The following is a 15,489-nucleotide window of genomic DNA, read 5'->3' as shown; positions in this document are numbered from 1 at the left end:
TTCAGGGGGAAACAGAAACAATTGTTTAATTACTTGTATCAATAATGACCACTTATTTATTCTTCAGTATGAAATTATAAATTACCCCCAAGATCAGTGATACCAACAGCTTTTAGTAATCCCCAGCAGATCAGTAACACGTTGGAATTTGAGGGAAACCTTAGCTGGGGACAAGTTCACTGGTTCCACAGTTTTATCTATTAGCATCTATTCAGTTTTGTAACAATTAACTACCCAAATATCTTAATTACATTATGATCTTGAAAAAACAAATCAGCAGCGTACATTCAATATGCCGACCTTCCATATGAGAAAAAAAATCTAACTTTTAAACAAAACTGATTATGCTTATTATTTAAAGGAAGAATAGTCCTTTGAGTCCTACAGTTAAAATAGGAACAATTCAAATATGTACATCTATGCCTACTGTAGTCCATTCATAATAGCAGGACAGATGTGCATTTAGTCTTCCACAGGATTCCTAATTCTAAACTGGTCTAAGTATTGCCTCCAGCTTCAAGACGTTCTTCAGGTTGATTAATAAAAATTACATGCATTAATAACAGCATAATTGTAAGACAGAATGAGCACTTGAGTGTTATGTCTGACAGAAATAAGGTGAACAAATAGGTTTAAGAAGCCATGAGAAGTCCTTGGCATAAGCGCTGCGTTGGTTGGCGCCGCTGTGTTTGAAGTGTGGGCGTCCATACAAGAGTCCAACAATTAGAAAGTGCCAAAGAAACTGTCCTGTCAAATTCATTGACACAGTTTGGAGCAATAGTTCAGTTATTTTTCTTTATCAAGCAACAGTTGTCCCACATCAAAAGGGAAACATTCCTTTTTTAGGTAAAGACAAGTCAAATTAAAGTTGACAACTTCAAGCAATATGCCATGCCTGCCAGTCTAGGTGATCTGGTCAGCAACAGAGTCATCCAAGACAGTGAGGTTCTGGCCCAAACTGGCTCTTCCAGACCACTTCAGTCTATTCTTGCAGCTGACAGTTCATTCAAAGTAGTAAACAAAACAAAACCCTTCATAAATCGGTCATGGGAAGAAAAAAAAAAGGTATACTGTATAGCACTCTGGTACATTATATCAAAGTAATCGCTAAGGAATTCTAATACCAAATAACTTATAAAACAAATATAGTTGCAAGTCAACAGCTGCACAGAATGATATTATCATGAATTGTTTTATAGATTCAATGATACATGGTTTTAGGTCAAACTGCTTCATGGAATAATAATCTGTAATCGTGTCTTCAGAATTGTCCATCGCCATAAGAGACACAGCTAAAAACATCTTCGTGATTTCAACCAGTCCCAAGAATGACATCCGTAGCATAATTGAAACAATGCGGAGGAATAAACGCTTTCGTTTGAATTTTCTATCCCAGATCCTAGAGCAAGTGGACAAGGTTTACAGAATGTCGATGGCTTGACGTCTCTTCCCATAGTCCACTGCCCGGTCTCCCTGCATGTCTCGATCTTCATCATCTGAAAGGAGATTGACGACAGAACAAATCAGGGAGTAGTCATCTCTCATCCCTAAATTACATCTGCTAGATAGATTTCAAAGGAAATCCCAGAAGATTATCATTAGGAATACTCCATAGAAGAGCAACATACTGTACATATTAGTCTGGTCCCATATTGGCCATATAATTCCTAACACTACTTTTATCACAGCCTGTTCAATGGCAGGGACAACAATAGCGGTTATAAAATGTCAATATCAAGTGGTTCAATGACTAAGGACCTATATGGATCTACCTGGTCCATTAAAAAAAGTATAACACAAAATACTTCACAACCTAACCCGTCGCGGAGAAATGAATGACAGCCGTACAATAATGATAAGACAAGAACGCACATGCATTTAAAACGTCAAGTACTACTCACACACAGCATCTACTAATCTACTACAGGGGTACACAGATGACCAGTGGGCACAAACAGGTGGTGGAGCACAGATAGTGGGGAAGCGCACGGCTGGATGAGGCATGCAGACAGTGGAGTGGAGTCACTGAGGGGGAGAAGCGCCCCCACCCACATGTAGAGGTATAGGGTTTGATTGTGGTATACAATGATGGGAGGCTTGCCCTCCAGCCTCAAATGACCCACTGAACTGGCCTCAGGCTTAGACCCTGAGGGGCGGTTGGTTATGGATGTTCCTGAGACAGGAATGGTGGGTAACTCAGGGTGCTGTGAGCTCTGGCCGAGCTGGTGGTACTCAGTCTAATGCAGGGACAGCAGGAGTGGAGGAGGGAGAAATGGTGATACAGCTGGACTTGAAGACCCCTGGCCTGGCTCACCTTGGACGTCTTCCTCCCCACCATCACCATCCTCTTCCTCATTGTAGGCCAGCTCGGCCTGCTTGTCCGCCTCGTACTCACCCACGTTCCCATCGTCCCCATTGTAGTCCGCCAGCTTAGAGCCGTGCTGCGGATCTACAGGGGACTCGTTCTCATCAAAGAAACGGCCTGTAGAGGCAGAGAAGGGCCCCATCAGGAAGGGAGGGAAGCAAAGAGATTGTGATAGAGTCAGAAGAGAAAGGATGGAGAGAGGGAATGAAAGAGAGGATGAAACTAAAAAAAACAGAGGGGATGAAGGAGGTGGTGATTGGTTGGACAGTAAAGGTATGAGAGGGAGGCATAGTGTATATGTTTAAGGGGATTTTTGGGAAGACAAAAAGAGTAATTGACAATGAAGTGATATGTGTAAAGAAACTTGGAGGAAAGCATGTGTGTGAAGTGTGAAGATGAAGCAAGGAGAGGGGAAGCTGGCAGGGCAGCTGGTTGGGGTATTGTTTGGAGAGTAGGCAGCGAAGGGAGGGAGGGAGCAGAGCTGAAGCCAGGCAGGCAGCAGGAAGGAACACCCTGAGACCCTTGAAGTCAGGCGGCCTCTCCCACTGTGTGTGCACTCTGGCATCTGGCCATCTCTTTCAGTTTGTGGCGACAGCACCTCTAATATGTATTACTTCATGAGCAGTGTTGAGGAAGGTTTGTTAAAACCCTGATAGCTAGGGAAGGCAACCGCTTATAGTAGACCCAACGCAGCCTTGAGAAAGAAAACTCTAGATAGGGCTCAGACTGTAGAATGCGTTCGAAAATAGCTTATGTAATTGTAAAGGTTATGTTGTAACCTTGACACATCTGCAAGAGAAGCTCTTCTTACTGGGACGCTGCAGCTAAAGGTCAGAGGAAAGACACAACCACAGTCACCATGTGTCACATCTCCTGTGTACTGAGAGGTATTCAGTCTCCCCCACCCATCCCCACCAGCCTTTGGAGGCACTCACTCTGTCTGTGACGCAGGGGCTCAGCAGGCTTGGGGTCTCTGGCATGCCGAGGTTCTATAGGGTTGGGCACCTGGGCGGGGTTAGGAGGCAGAGGCAGTTCTGCCCCTTTCCTCTGTACACCATCCACTTTCATCACATTGGCAGGAGCTTAAAAGGAGACAGCAAAACAGGTAGCATCAATGATGACTTTTTTTTCTGTTAGAAATATTTCACCTGAAATTTGGTCATCCCTTTTGGGCTTTTCATTTTTAATGTACAGTAGAGAGGCACTCTCTCCTGTAGTACGGAATGTGCTCCTTCACAGAGAGCTAGCCTACAGTCTGAAGGAGCATGTTTTCAATCTCCGGGAGAAAAGGATGAATCACCTTTAAAAAGACAGAGGTTGCCAAACAGAGAGCAGAGCACTGCGCCAACGATATATTTCCCTCCACTTTCTACACAAACATTCCATGAAAAAAAAACTGAACTGAAAACAGGAAGCCAGCATGGCTCACGTTTTATAGCAGCTAGTGGTGGAGTTGGAGAGGCCAGGAGCAGCGGGGCCTCTGCTGCACACAGCCATTAAGAGCCCAGTCAGAGCTGTACCCAGGCCATGGCCTCAGGTCTCGAACTCAATGACAGACACACCATAACATGTCACCCCTAAAGCATTACTGCATAACTGGCTTTGTCTCTGGGCAGCAAAGCTAATAAAGTAAACTGAAAATGCAAACATGTAGTGTGTGAAGTGTGAGCTGACATACCTCGAAGTGGTCTGTGCTGCTCTCCGAACTCATCTGCCTGGATGGCTGCCTTGTTGTCCTCATCAAAGAGGATGGGTCTGTCTGCCACCGCCTGGGGGGGCTGCTGTTGGAGGGCCCCCACTCGTCCCTCCAGCCCCAGCCCTATGACCTTGTCCTGGATCTGGAGCACAGGCCGATCCAGAGAGAGGTCTCGACCAGCCCCCTCACCTGCCCCCATACCGGCCCCCACCTCTCTTAGCCCAGTATCAGGTATCTCTATGTGGTTCTGGGTGATGGCTGGCTTCTTCAGGGCTGGAGAGAATGAGAGGGGAGGAGGAAAGTTCCAGTTGAAATTTGACAATGATATTTTACACTAATCTTACTACCAGAATCGTTATCAAAAGTAGAATAACCAGAGGGAATAAATACTCACCAAATTGCACATCATCTATTTTTCCCACTTCACTGTCCTCAATACCAGGCATGCCAGCATCACTGCCAGGCTTGCCCAAATCTTCTATCCCAGGAGTGAGAGAGAGAAGAATGGATGGGGTGGAGGGAGAGAGGGTGGGTGGGTTAGCTCTGAAACATTAGAGGCAGAATGTATATGAGCTGGTTGTAATGTTACCTTTGAGGTCAGTGTCTCGGTGTGTGGCCACAGTTGGGTGCTCTCCTGCGGTCTCCACCTCAGTCCCTCCTTCTGCAGCTCCAGCCTTCCTGCTATCCAGCACACTCTGCAGAGGGAGGGAGGGACAGAGAAAAAGACAGGGGGGAGAGATGAATACAATCACCTTTACTATCGCTGGGTAAGCAAAAGTCACAATGACTAAGTGCAGAACTGCTGACACCCAGGACAAAGGACATTCCACAGAGTGTATGATCTATGAACACCAACAGGGGGTGGTAGACAACCACTTACATTACGGGGGAAGGAAAGGCAGGGACATCATGACTAGGAGCTCTGACAGAGTGCCTCACCTTTCTCAGCTTCACCACCTCCTCCTCCAGGGTCTTTTTAGCTTCTTCATACTCGTCCATTAGTTGAGTGATTTGACGCCCACACTGCAAACTATCATTCACACAAACAATTGGTTAGACAAAAATCACAGAGAGAAAAGCAATGAAGCTCTTGTCAAAATTCCAACCAATGGCTATATTGGTGCGATAGTCATCATAACCTCAACTTTGCTGTGATTTTGAGAGCCTAGAGCAAAAACATGAAAGATGTGTTGAGAGAGTTCATTCTCTGTACCTCTCATATTCCAACTTCCTCTCCAGGTTGGTGCTGTTCTTCTTCACCTCCCTCAGCTGGATCTCCTGCCTCATAAACTCCTGTTTCAGCTCCTTCAGCTGCTCTACACCCCCCCCCCCCCCCCAAATAACATAGAATATGAACCCTAAGGTTATAGTGTATGGACAAATGCAATTTCAACATGCACTGATATCAGGCTACAGCTTTAGTGTCGAACAATCATTCAATAAAGAAACTAGGAACGACAACATTGCAAATCTGTTTGCATTAGAGTCCACTTGGCACATGGGGGACTTGAGATGAAACATCTTAACAGCACTAACAGCATTAAGCAAACTGCTGTTACTGCTCCAGGCTCCATCTGTGGTAATACAAGCCCATACTGCTTTCTGCTAGCCTAGCCTTAAGACTCCAACAGAAGTGTGCCCTCTGCTGGACAGTGTCTGCTCTTACCTTTCAGCCTCACAATCTCCGACATCTGTGCTGTGACATCACCCTGCACCTTCATCTGGAAAGGAAAGAAAAGAACATCAGTCTGAGGAAAGGTCACCAGTACACTTTGTTAGCAGAACTCTTTGTGCTCATCTTAATTCCAAACACAACCGGTTTAACAGGACATCTACATTATTACATGGCTGAACTAGCCTAACTGGAAAGATACCATTTTTATACTATGTTCAGATGCAATAGCATTTCAAAATGTCAGCTCGGCAACAGTAGAGATATCTAGCTGCATAAAAAAAGGTTCTGTTGAGTGAAAATGCTGCTTGCAAAACACTCCCATCTCATTCATTGCGTCTGACCCGCCGAGTGACTGGAGGACCACCCGCAGCCAGATATTGAGTCAGATCAGATGGAAGAGATCCTAAAGGACAGCCAGGTTGAGGCAGTCAGAACAGCCCACAGAGCAGCAGCCTTCATTAGATCTCCTCTACCCTTCATAATGAAGCCTGATGGAGAGAGCCCCAGCTATGGCTCACTGTAATAGGAATATTTAAAGATAATAAAGTTCACATTTAGTTTAGAGTGATTAACAATGTTTAGCATAGTTATACATTCTCTTTCTGTAATAGAGAAATGGTTTCTAGTGTTCTGTGATACTTGGGTTGATGTCACTAATCTGGATGCTGTATGTTATGGATTAAACTCAAATCTGTTGATAGCGATTGACGCCAGACTGGAGGTACAAGGACACACGGATTACGATTGTATTCTGTGAAAACACTGATTCTGTAGCAGCTGACCAAGTCCACACCTTTTGTTTTGACTTCCCAATAGCCTCTCAGGATTAAAATAACAGTTGTCTGCTATTCAGGATATAAGGGTCGTCTCAGAGAAGGCCAGTTAGACATTTCTCTGCTTCTCTGTTCGAGGGGTCTCCCTGTTGCAACTTGTAATAAACTGGATTGATTTTCAATCGACTTTGTGACTGCTCTTTTGTTCACCTGGAAATGTATATTACACCCCCAGACCGCTTCGAGTGAAACCACTTTATAATCAGACCAATGCGCTATTGGCCCGTTACACATTATGACACACTGACTGGCTAAGGGGCTACTACATGTATTTTCATACATGTACAAAGACAAAATTCAATCCCAAGTGTTTTTTTGTTGCCTCAACCAGAGGAGAGCGGCTGTGGCTTTGAGGTAGATTTAGGGAGCAGTGGGAGGGGTGCAGGCATTGATCTCAGGGGACTGAGGGGAGGAGGTGAATGTGAAATGCAGCTGGGAGAGAAACAGAGGACTGAAAGCCCATCCCCGGGACACTATTTGTGCATGCTTAGAGGGACAGAGAACGTGAAGAGTCTACATGTCTGGTATCTGTATTCTGCACACTTGTGTGTCCATATACGCACGTTTGACAGACAGGTGTTTGTGTGGCCACGTAGGCGGAGCTGTATAACGTGTATTTATGAATACAGTTACCGTTGTATTGAACATAACAGAACACAGTAAAAAGAGAGGCGAGGCTGAGGCAACATTATGCTACACCAAATAATAGTAGGTATTTGTGTTCTGAGCTCAACATCTGTGGATTTGTTACAAAGGCATTATGAGCTTAACTTATGCATAAATCCTGTGCTCAGTTTCATATTTGTCTAATTCTGCAATGGTTATATTATACACCGTTGCCAGATGTAGCCTATTTCAAAAGGAGACAAAATCCTAATTTGTACAGTTTGCTTTCCTTTGTCCCTTCTTTCCCCTCCCCCTACCTTGACCACCATAAAAGACGGCCCAACGTTGCCCAGTGACCTGAAGAGGGAGCCATCGTCGCAGCACTCCTCATTGGCAGTACTCGTCACTGAGGGAGCTACTACACATGCACAGCCTAATACTTGGCATCCTCTCCTTGGTATCCTATCCTCTACCATGCACAAAGTAAATACATTCACTATATAGAACAATAATACTATTGTATTATACTGTTAGATGCGGCACGTCATCTCTGCAATACCCATCTTTTTGAATATACCAAAGCGTATCTAATTGAAAACACTCAAGCTGCCCAAAATCCAAAACAGGCCATTTAGGTCCAGTCAGCTCAGTGGCTGAGAGGCCACAGACGGCAGGCGGAGTGAGAATCTGTCAGACGAGAGAGAGCTCTGTCCTCCTGAGCCCCTGACTGATCCAGACAGGCCCCTCTCTGCCCTCCACCCAATTACACCATCTCCCTTGTCTGGGGTCTGACAGTCTCTACAGCCCAGCCAAACGTATAACCACTCAGAATGAGCAAAAAAAAAAAAACTGTCATAAGTGTAATAAGTGTAAGGACAGGAGATCCCGGCTGCTAAAAACACAGGCAAAGGACCATCAAACCTAGGAGCTTCATAGACCTACTGTATTCTACCACCCTCAATGCATGAAATGAACATCAAAAGACAAAAACATCAAAACCAGCCCGGAGAAACCAAATCGATTTGAGCATGGTGCAAACACCAAGGGGATGCCTGGCTGGGATTACCCTTCCCAGGTGGAAAGTAACCACGTGTCAAAAGAGATCCCTACTTTGTTTGCCTGCCCCATATGTGGAATTCAATACTAGTCTCTCCCAAAGAAGATTCTCTCTGATAGCTCCATTGGCCCAGTCACTAAACATTTTATAGCCGTGTGGAATAGTGCCTGATAATCCTGACTGTCACGTCAGTGTGTTAGGCTGCCATCATGCCTGATATTCCTTATGTGCTCCTTTTTGTTCATTGAAGGGAGTGAAAGGAACCGCTCAATGAGTAAATTAACCGTTATTTATAGGCTAAGGAGGGAATAGCATCCATTCGGGCACCTCTATATGACTGTCCCAGAGACAAACACCTCCCCACAAACGAGATTCACGTCCCCATCAGTTGCCACTAGCCACCAATCAAATCACAGGGGTGGATCCTCCAGTGAGAACCAAGGGCTTGAATCAAATCCACAGAGGGAGGGAATGAGGGGCTCAGGACTTTAATGAGGCAGAATGCACAGAAGGAGTGTCAGTAATTACAGCATCAATGTCAGCCATTGTGGAGATAAAAGCTTTGTGCTGTCACCTTCCCTGCAGAGAGACACCGAGTGGTTCACAGTTTCTCCACCAAATCTGCTGTGTGGAAAATAACAGTGCTCTTTCTTGGCACCCACAAAGTACACTGCAGATGTGATGACGGAAACCAAAACAGTAAAGCAAAGCACTTCAAACAATGACATTGTGTTAATTCTCTATCCTTTAGCCCTTTCAGCAGTACTAGAATGAGAGGAGTAATGGCATAACTAGGCTATGCTAATACAGCATGATTACTATGATTATAGTACAATCCAGGTGTGAAAAGCTCTTAGAGACTTACCCAGAAAGGCTCACAGCTGTAATCACTGCCGAAGGTGATTCTAACATGTAGTGACTCGGGGGGTTGAATACTTATCTAATGAAGATATTGTTTTATTACATACATTTTCTACAAAATGTTAGAATTTTTCCTTCCACTTTGACAGAGTACTTTTTGTAGATCGCTGACAAAAAAAAAAAAAGGTCAATTAAATCCATTTCAATCCCACCTTATAATAACAAAATGTGGAAAAAGTCAAGGGGTGTGAATACTTACTGAAGGGACTGTATGGGCTAAAGCACCCCATTGTGAAATTTTGACTTCACATTCACTGTAAACAATGTAACACACAAATCAGCTACTTTGACCACTTTCCCAAAAAGTTCGACAAAATGTTACAGGGTAAGACATCTTTATCTACTTCTCTGCTACTCAAATCTGTAATCATTATAGAAATATCTTGTCGAGATTTAGCGATACGGCTGTTTTAGTAATTTCGCCAACTTTCCACTGTTGAATTAACTGCCATGGAACTTTTCAGAACTTTCAAATTATAACAATGTGGGAGCACAGTCTTAAGAATGAGAAAATGGATGTTTCTCAATATACACGCTACCGTGCTCCACACTCAAGCTCCGAGTGCATTCTCTGAGGCCGTTCTCGGGTACGTTCTTGTGAGGACGAGAGTGTGGAGAACGGATAAAACATTGCATTTGAGAAGCACTCGCAGTACTTTATAACTTCACGCTGCACCTCCACTAAACCTTCTTCCAGCCAGGACAATGGCAACAATAGAAACGAAACAAGATATACACAAAGCAAACTTTTTTACTTATCAGCTAGCTACATGTGAATCATAATAATCTAGCCAGCTAGTTCAACAGGTAACATGACCTAAAACTGTTATGCAAGGTAGGTAGCTAGCTAGCTAAAAATGATTTGTAGCTATATGGCTAGCTAACAGTAGTAGCTAACCAGTTAGCCCTATTGACATACTATGGGCTTGCAATCTACACACAAACACACACTACAATGAGTGTTGTAGGCAGGTAGACATCCCAAAATTAACACAGCATGTATTTATTAACGTATGAAGATTTAAAAAAAATTGTAGTCAGGCAACATATGAGATGTGAATAAGCAACATTTCATTCCGGTGTATTCTCTCTCGCTTCAGCTCAAATAATGACCGCCATGCATTTCAAGAAATGTTATATTTTTTACGTGGTTGCGTCACATTTCTGTGCATACTTTCCGTTGAAGCTTGCGTCGATGCATGCTTCAAAATATGTACAAACGGAGTAGGCATTCGAGAAGTGCCCCCCGTGCTCCGTTTCGCACACATTGACTTGGACTCACCCTCCGACTGCTCGGAGCACGGTAGTATGCATTGAGAGAAACCCAATTAAAATGTAATTAATGACAAATCTAGAACTCATATTTCTATATGAATTTGGTCAGGGTTGCCCAAAAAGTTACATATGCAGCTTTACATTTATTTTAAACTTGAACAATGCCTCCTTGTCTTCTGTACTCTGTTATTACAGTTTGCATATACACTGTGGTATTGTGAGAGAGTGGATAAAAGTGTAGTAGGCGAGCCAGTGTAGTTATTTGTAGGGATGCACGATATATCGGTAAGCATATCGGAATCGGCCAATATTAGCTCAAAAATGCTAACACCGGCCCAATGTCTAGTTCAATGCTGATGTTTAAAACCAATGTCAAAGCTGACCTGCATACCAATATAACATAGATGACGCCACAAAAGCTGAAAAATACTAATAATACTTCCAACAACTAAACAAGTTCAAGTCGAGCAGCCATTTGAAAGAGTACGAAAATTTCAGCGAGACAACTCAAAGGCAAAATTCCTTAACGCCAAGATAATGGAATTAATTGCCCTAGACAATCAACCGTTCTCGGTCGTGGATGATGTTGGCTTTCGCTGACTGGTCGAGCACCGGTACGCACTACCAAGTAGGCAATATTTTTCAGATGTCGCCCTACCGGAGTTACACAGTATTGTTGAAACGCACATCCATGAGCTACTTGCTATGGACGTCACTGCTATTAGCTTCACGACTGACATTTGGACCAGCAATGATGTCAGCCCCATGAGCATGATGAGTCTGACAGCACAGTGGGTCGACGAGGATTTCATACTGAGGAAAGCTGTATTGCCACCCCAAGAATGTGCTGGTTCTCATAGCACTTATCAGCTAGCTACATTTCAATGGCATTTGAGAACATGAACACACTCCTAGCTCCAATCAAACAACTGGCTCGAGAAATAAGATCAACTGCGTTTGCAGCAGACGTGATAGCCTTTGTCATGGCATTGTAACACCTGCTCAACAAAACTGCTGACAGACCGTGGGGTTAAAACTGGCAAGAGGCTGTGAACAAACGATTCGGTGGCATTATCTGAGCCTCTTTACTCTATCGCCACCATGCTCGATGCTAGGTACAAAGACCACTACTTCAATGCAGACAAGAAACAGGGTTTACGTGAAATGTTACAGACAGAGCTGAACAAGGTGGAAACGGATACAGTGACAGTGCGCACCGAGGGAGAGAGGCCACGGACAGACAGAGCTGAAACTTCACTGCTTGACATGTCTGATGAAATCCTGGTTGAGACTGAACAAATGAACAACAAAACATCACATCAAGTAAGTGAAATAAATAGGTGTTGATTATGTTTTACTGGTAATGGAGAAAAATCTAAACACCAACAAAATAACTTTTTGGTCTGTGTGCGTTTCAACTATTTAACTGTACTAGAACGTTTTTTGGGGGGCAAGGAAAATATTGCATATCTGTATGGGCCCGACATTTCATATCTGTGCATCTAGTTATTTGTGAAGAAATATGTGATCTAACTGCCCCACAATCCAAAGTAACAAGGTTGATAGTGTAGTCTATCAAAGCAATCAGACCAATTATTTTACAAAACTTAACTTTGAATATATTTAACTGCTTGGCTTAAAACATTTTAAACTTCTTCCACTACCACAAAAACACTTGTAAAGAGTTAAATTGGTGGGACATGCTTTTGCTTCATGCAAAATTACCATTATTTTATGAGAGAAATAAAGCAATTATCAAATTCTGAAGACTGCTTCTATCTAGCCCATGATGTAGGCCTATAACCTAGCGCACTAAGGTAAGACAGATCGTTCCTCATCAGACAGTCACTGCATCATCATGTGTGCGCCACACAGACACACACAAACCTGCTCTGCCCCTCTACCAGAAAGGAATATTAGAAAGCATTTGCCATTGCCTGCACATAGCCTCTGTCCAGGCGTTTAACATGATCTTTCGTCATGATTCATCCAGTTGCATTCAATTTCACGCTATAGCCCAACTGTCGTTTTTGTTTTTTTATGAGGGGCGCAATAGGGGCATGTTTTATGGGTACATAATCACAATAGGACTACGGTTGACATTGCCCAACCCTAACACTGGTAACATCCTGATACAGGACAAAGAGTAGATTAACGCTGGGAAAAATCTGGGACTGGTCTTACACTACGACATCCCTCATGTTGAACAGAAGATGTTAATTGTGTACAACAGTGAACATTCAGGAAATGAGCTGTAATTTAAAATTACAATCCGGTTTGGGAATGGCTAGCCCACACAATCCGAAGAGCAAACATCCGTGTGGGTACGGCAGAATGCTAATGAAAGGTAGCCCCCCCCCGCAGCTGTTCTCGCCACACCTCCTATGCAATCTGATGAGGCACATAAGCATACATTGAGGTGGTTGAGACAAGGAGGAGGGGAGAGGCAGACTGACTGTAGTAAGTGTAAAGAGGCTGATCCCCAGCCCTGGGCACACAGATGGGCCCCAGCTGGGACTCATAACCCCCATGTCAGCAAGGAGGGAGACTTTACCTCCTGTAAAATGACTAATATAAGCGCACAAATACACACCAATAAACAATTTGCAAATTGCAATGCCAGGTTAGCAGGTGCTATTGTGATGGGGATAAATGAGTTTAGCTGTTACATGATATGGCTTTTGAAATCACCTTTGAGATTCAAAGGATTTGATGCCTATCATAGCTGAAGTAGATAAACAATATTTTAGTTTAAGTGGTCATTTTATGAGTATAACCTAAATTTAAAATGACGTCAAGACTCATTCCTTGAGTTGGGAAGTACATTTTTAAAAATGTGTCACTTTGAGGTACACATCAGTACAACCTAACTCATCTGAGGCTTAGATAACAACAATGCACTGGGCCAACACACTCAACTTTGGCTTGCTTTTATGTGTGTTTTGAGCATTCAAAACGTTGCTGGAGACTGCTCAGTCTTTACCCATGTTGGTAGGTGTCACTAGGTTGACATCACATGTTTAGCCCTCCACTGTAATACAATAGGATGCAGGTGCAAGGCTGCTTTCCACCTGTCAAACCTCTGGTACAGTTAGTTAATACGTTTGAGATATGCAGGAACTAGGAAGCATAGGTACTACAGATGGACTTAGTGATCTAGTCCTACCTACCTTTTCATCTGTGCACTTTTTGATGAGTGCTTCACGCGCCTGCAGCTTGCCATCCAGTATGCTGTTATCTCCATCCTTCTGATCGATCTGTTTCCTGTGCGTGTCTACCTGCACCATCAGCTCCGAGTTGCGCTTCTCCAGTCGACTGCGCGCCGCGTCGGTCCGCTTCACCTGTGTCTGCACCTCTGCCAACTCGTCCAACAGGCGCCCTTGCTTGTTGGACACAGTCCAGTAGTTGAAAGACAGTATGGCAATGATCACCATCAATGCGATCAGGATGAAGGACGGGAGACGGCCTCCTCGTCGGTTTGCGCCAAAGCCAACCATTTCAGAATGTATTCGATAACTGATCTAGAAAACTAAATAAGCCTATGCTTCCACTGGTAAACAAATTGGGTAGCTGACATGCCGTTCAATTACGGCAAACATACAGCCACTGAGATGGTCAGTAAAGAAAGCATTTGTAACAAACCCCAAACGAGTTTCTTGCATTAGTTAGCTGCAGGGAATGTGGGGAATAGTTATTCACGCGCCTTCCCTCTTCCGCACAGTTGTCGCCTGTCTTGTTTGCATTCATCCAACGACGCTGTCAGTGGATGAAATGCATCTGCAGCGACGTGGCCTAAATGTAACAGCAAACGTGGACAAACACTAGCCAAGCATGCAAGTGACAAATTATTTAGCTATCTAACGAGTCCGGTGTCAAAATATCTGAACGATTCTGGTAGGCCCTGAATCGTTTCAAGATAGATAGAAAAAGTGTATTTATCCACCAAATCGTAAACCTACAGTAGGTAGCTAACGCATTAGCAACCTGACTGCATTAACACAGATTTACCAAACTGGTTTGGCTAGCTGTTTGCACTGAAAGTGCTAGTCAGACACTAGAAAGCAACTATTGCCATCCTAATGATACATCTTGATTATGGATCTTAATTATGTATATAGAAAATACTGTATTCAAACGTTAATCTAGCTAACCTTTATAGCACTATCCAATGCAATTCAACGTAGTCGCTACGCGTTAACTGCTAATCATTGGAGCTACTACGCGAGATAGCAACATAGGATAGCAATACGTTCTTTGTAGCTAGCTACTAGAATCATTGAAATAAGGTTACACGAGGTAAACGATTATTTTAACGATAGATAACAATTTCCCTTACTAGTTTGCGGTCATATTCCTAATCAGATCAGTTTTGTTTTACCCGTCCCGAGCCTGTCTTGTCTGTTGATATGGTTACTTTAGCTACTTCCACCTTGGCTTGGCTGGCATATCCTCTGTTTTTGGTGCCTCTTGACTCGTGGATACGAAACGCAAGCGACGTTGAATACAGTGGTTAGCTATATCGTTATAAAAGGTTAGACAGTTAACGTAACATTGACGAAAGACTAGCTAATGTAGACACACAATACAAGCTAGTTAGTCAAACCATCAATTTCAGATTTCTGAAGTGTAACCAAGGCGTGCAAGGTGCATGGTTGGGTTAAAGTGACAGTACAATTATCCAATCATGACATACATCTTGCAATAAAGAACACATTCTATTGGGTAGTTTTTGCAAGTTTGGAAGCACATTGGATGAGAAAAATGACATGGACGGGGTTTTACAGATCATGAGGGGGTGTTGGATTCGGATTTCTAACGCGCTGAAGTTCCGTGTTCGTAGGCAAGGCAGCACACAGTGAACAGAAATATGAGTGAAAATTATCAAAAATGTTGGTGTCTGACTCGGGTGGAAATGTGTGTGTGTGCAGGGCCGATTCCAGGCATAAGCGAAATAAGGGGCCCAACCAATTATTATATATATTTTTTTTTACTCAGTTAGTGTCTCAACTTACTATTAAAGGTGCAATATGCATAAATCATTCCACCATTTCCTGGATGCTA

At 43.5% G+C, this 15,489-nt stretch overlaps 1 protein-coding gene across 12 annotated transcripts; it reads right to left on the bottom strand.

The window, feature by feature from the left end:
• On the bottom strand, positions 1-15,191 carry golm2 (golgi membrane protein 2). 12 transcript variants are annotated; one of them, XR_016496798.1, is made up of 11 exons: positions 13,599-15,191; positions 5,728-5,782; positions 5,275-5,377; positions 5,001-5,091; positions 4,651-4,756; positions 4,456-4,536; positions 4,044-4,334; positions 3,301-3,447; positions 3,145-3,189; positions 2,315-2,482; positions 1-1,496 (listed from the first exon to the last, which is right to left on the bottom strand). XR_016496798.1 is itself a non-coding variant. In XM_090238537.1 (10 exons), exons 1-9 carry the CDS (start codon positions 13,923-13,925, stop codon positions 3,173-3,175), a joined length of 1,218 nt encoding a protein of 405 aa, XP_090094663.1. In that variant the 5' UTR covers positions 13,926-15,191; the 3' UTR covers positions 1-1,496; positions 3,145-3,172. The 12 variants fall into 12 exon arrangements, 8 of the variants coding, with proteins under 8 accessions (XP_090094663.1, XP_036836572.1, XP_090094662.1 ...); XR_016496799.1 differs by having other exon boundaries at positions 2,396-2,482; XR_016496796.1 differs by having other exon boundaries at positions 4,456-4,539; positions 13,599-15,095.
• Positions 15,192-15,489: the final 298 nt, after the last annotated feature.

The sequence above is a fragment of the Oncorhynchus mykiss genome, chromosome 6 (genome assembly GCF_057628025.1).
Source record: "Oncorhynchus mykiss isolate SJ-2025 chromosome 6, ASM5762802v1, whole genome shotgun sequence".
Taxonomy (NCBI): Eukaryota; Metazoa; Chordata; class Actinopteri; order Salmoniformes; family Salmonidae; genus Oncorhynchus; species Oncorhynchus mykiss.
Note: the sequence above shows the minus strand (reverse complement) of the source record. Positions and strands in the feature narration are given on the sequence as shown.

What these genes read in the sequence shown, in the direction of transcription:
- golm2 (XM_036980676.2), bottom strand. Translation starts at nt 13,925, where the DNA reads ATGGTTGGCTTTGGCGCAAACCGACGAGGAGGCCGTCTCCCGTCCTTC. An exon ending in AGGTGGTGAAGCTGAGAAAG is followed by an intron (nt 4,757 to 5,000) that starts GTGAGGCACTCT and finishes CTCCCTCTGCAG; the next exon opens with AGTGTGCTGGATAGCAGGAA. An exon ending in GCAGCACAGACCACTTCGAG is followed by an intron (nt 3,448 to 4,043) that starts GTATGTCAGCTC and finishes TCTCCTTTTAAG; the next exon opens with CTCCTGCCAATGTGATGAAA.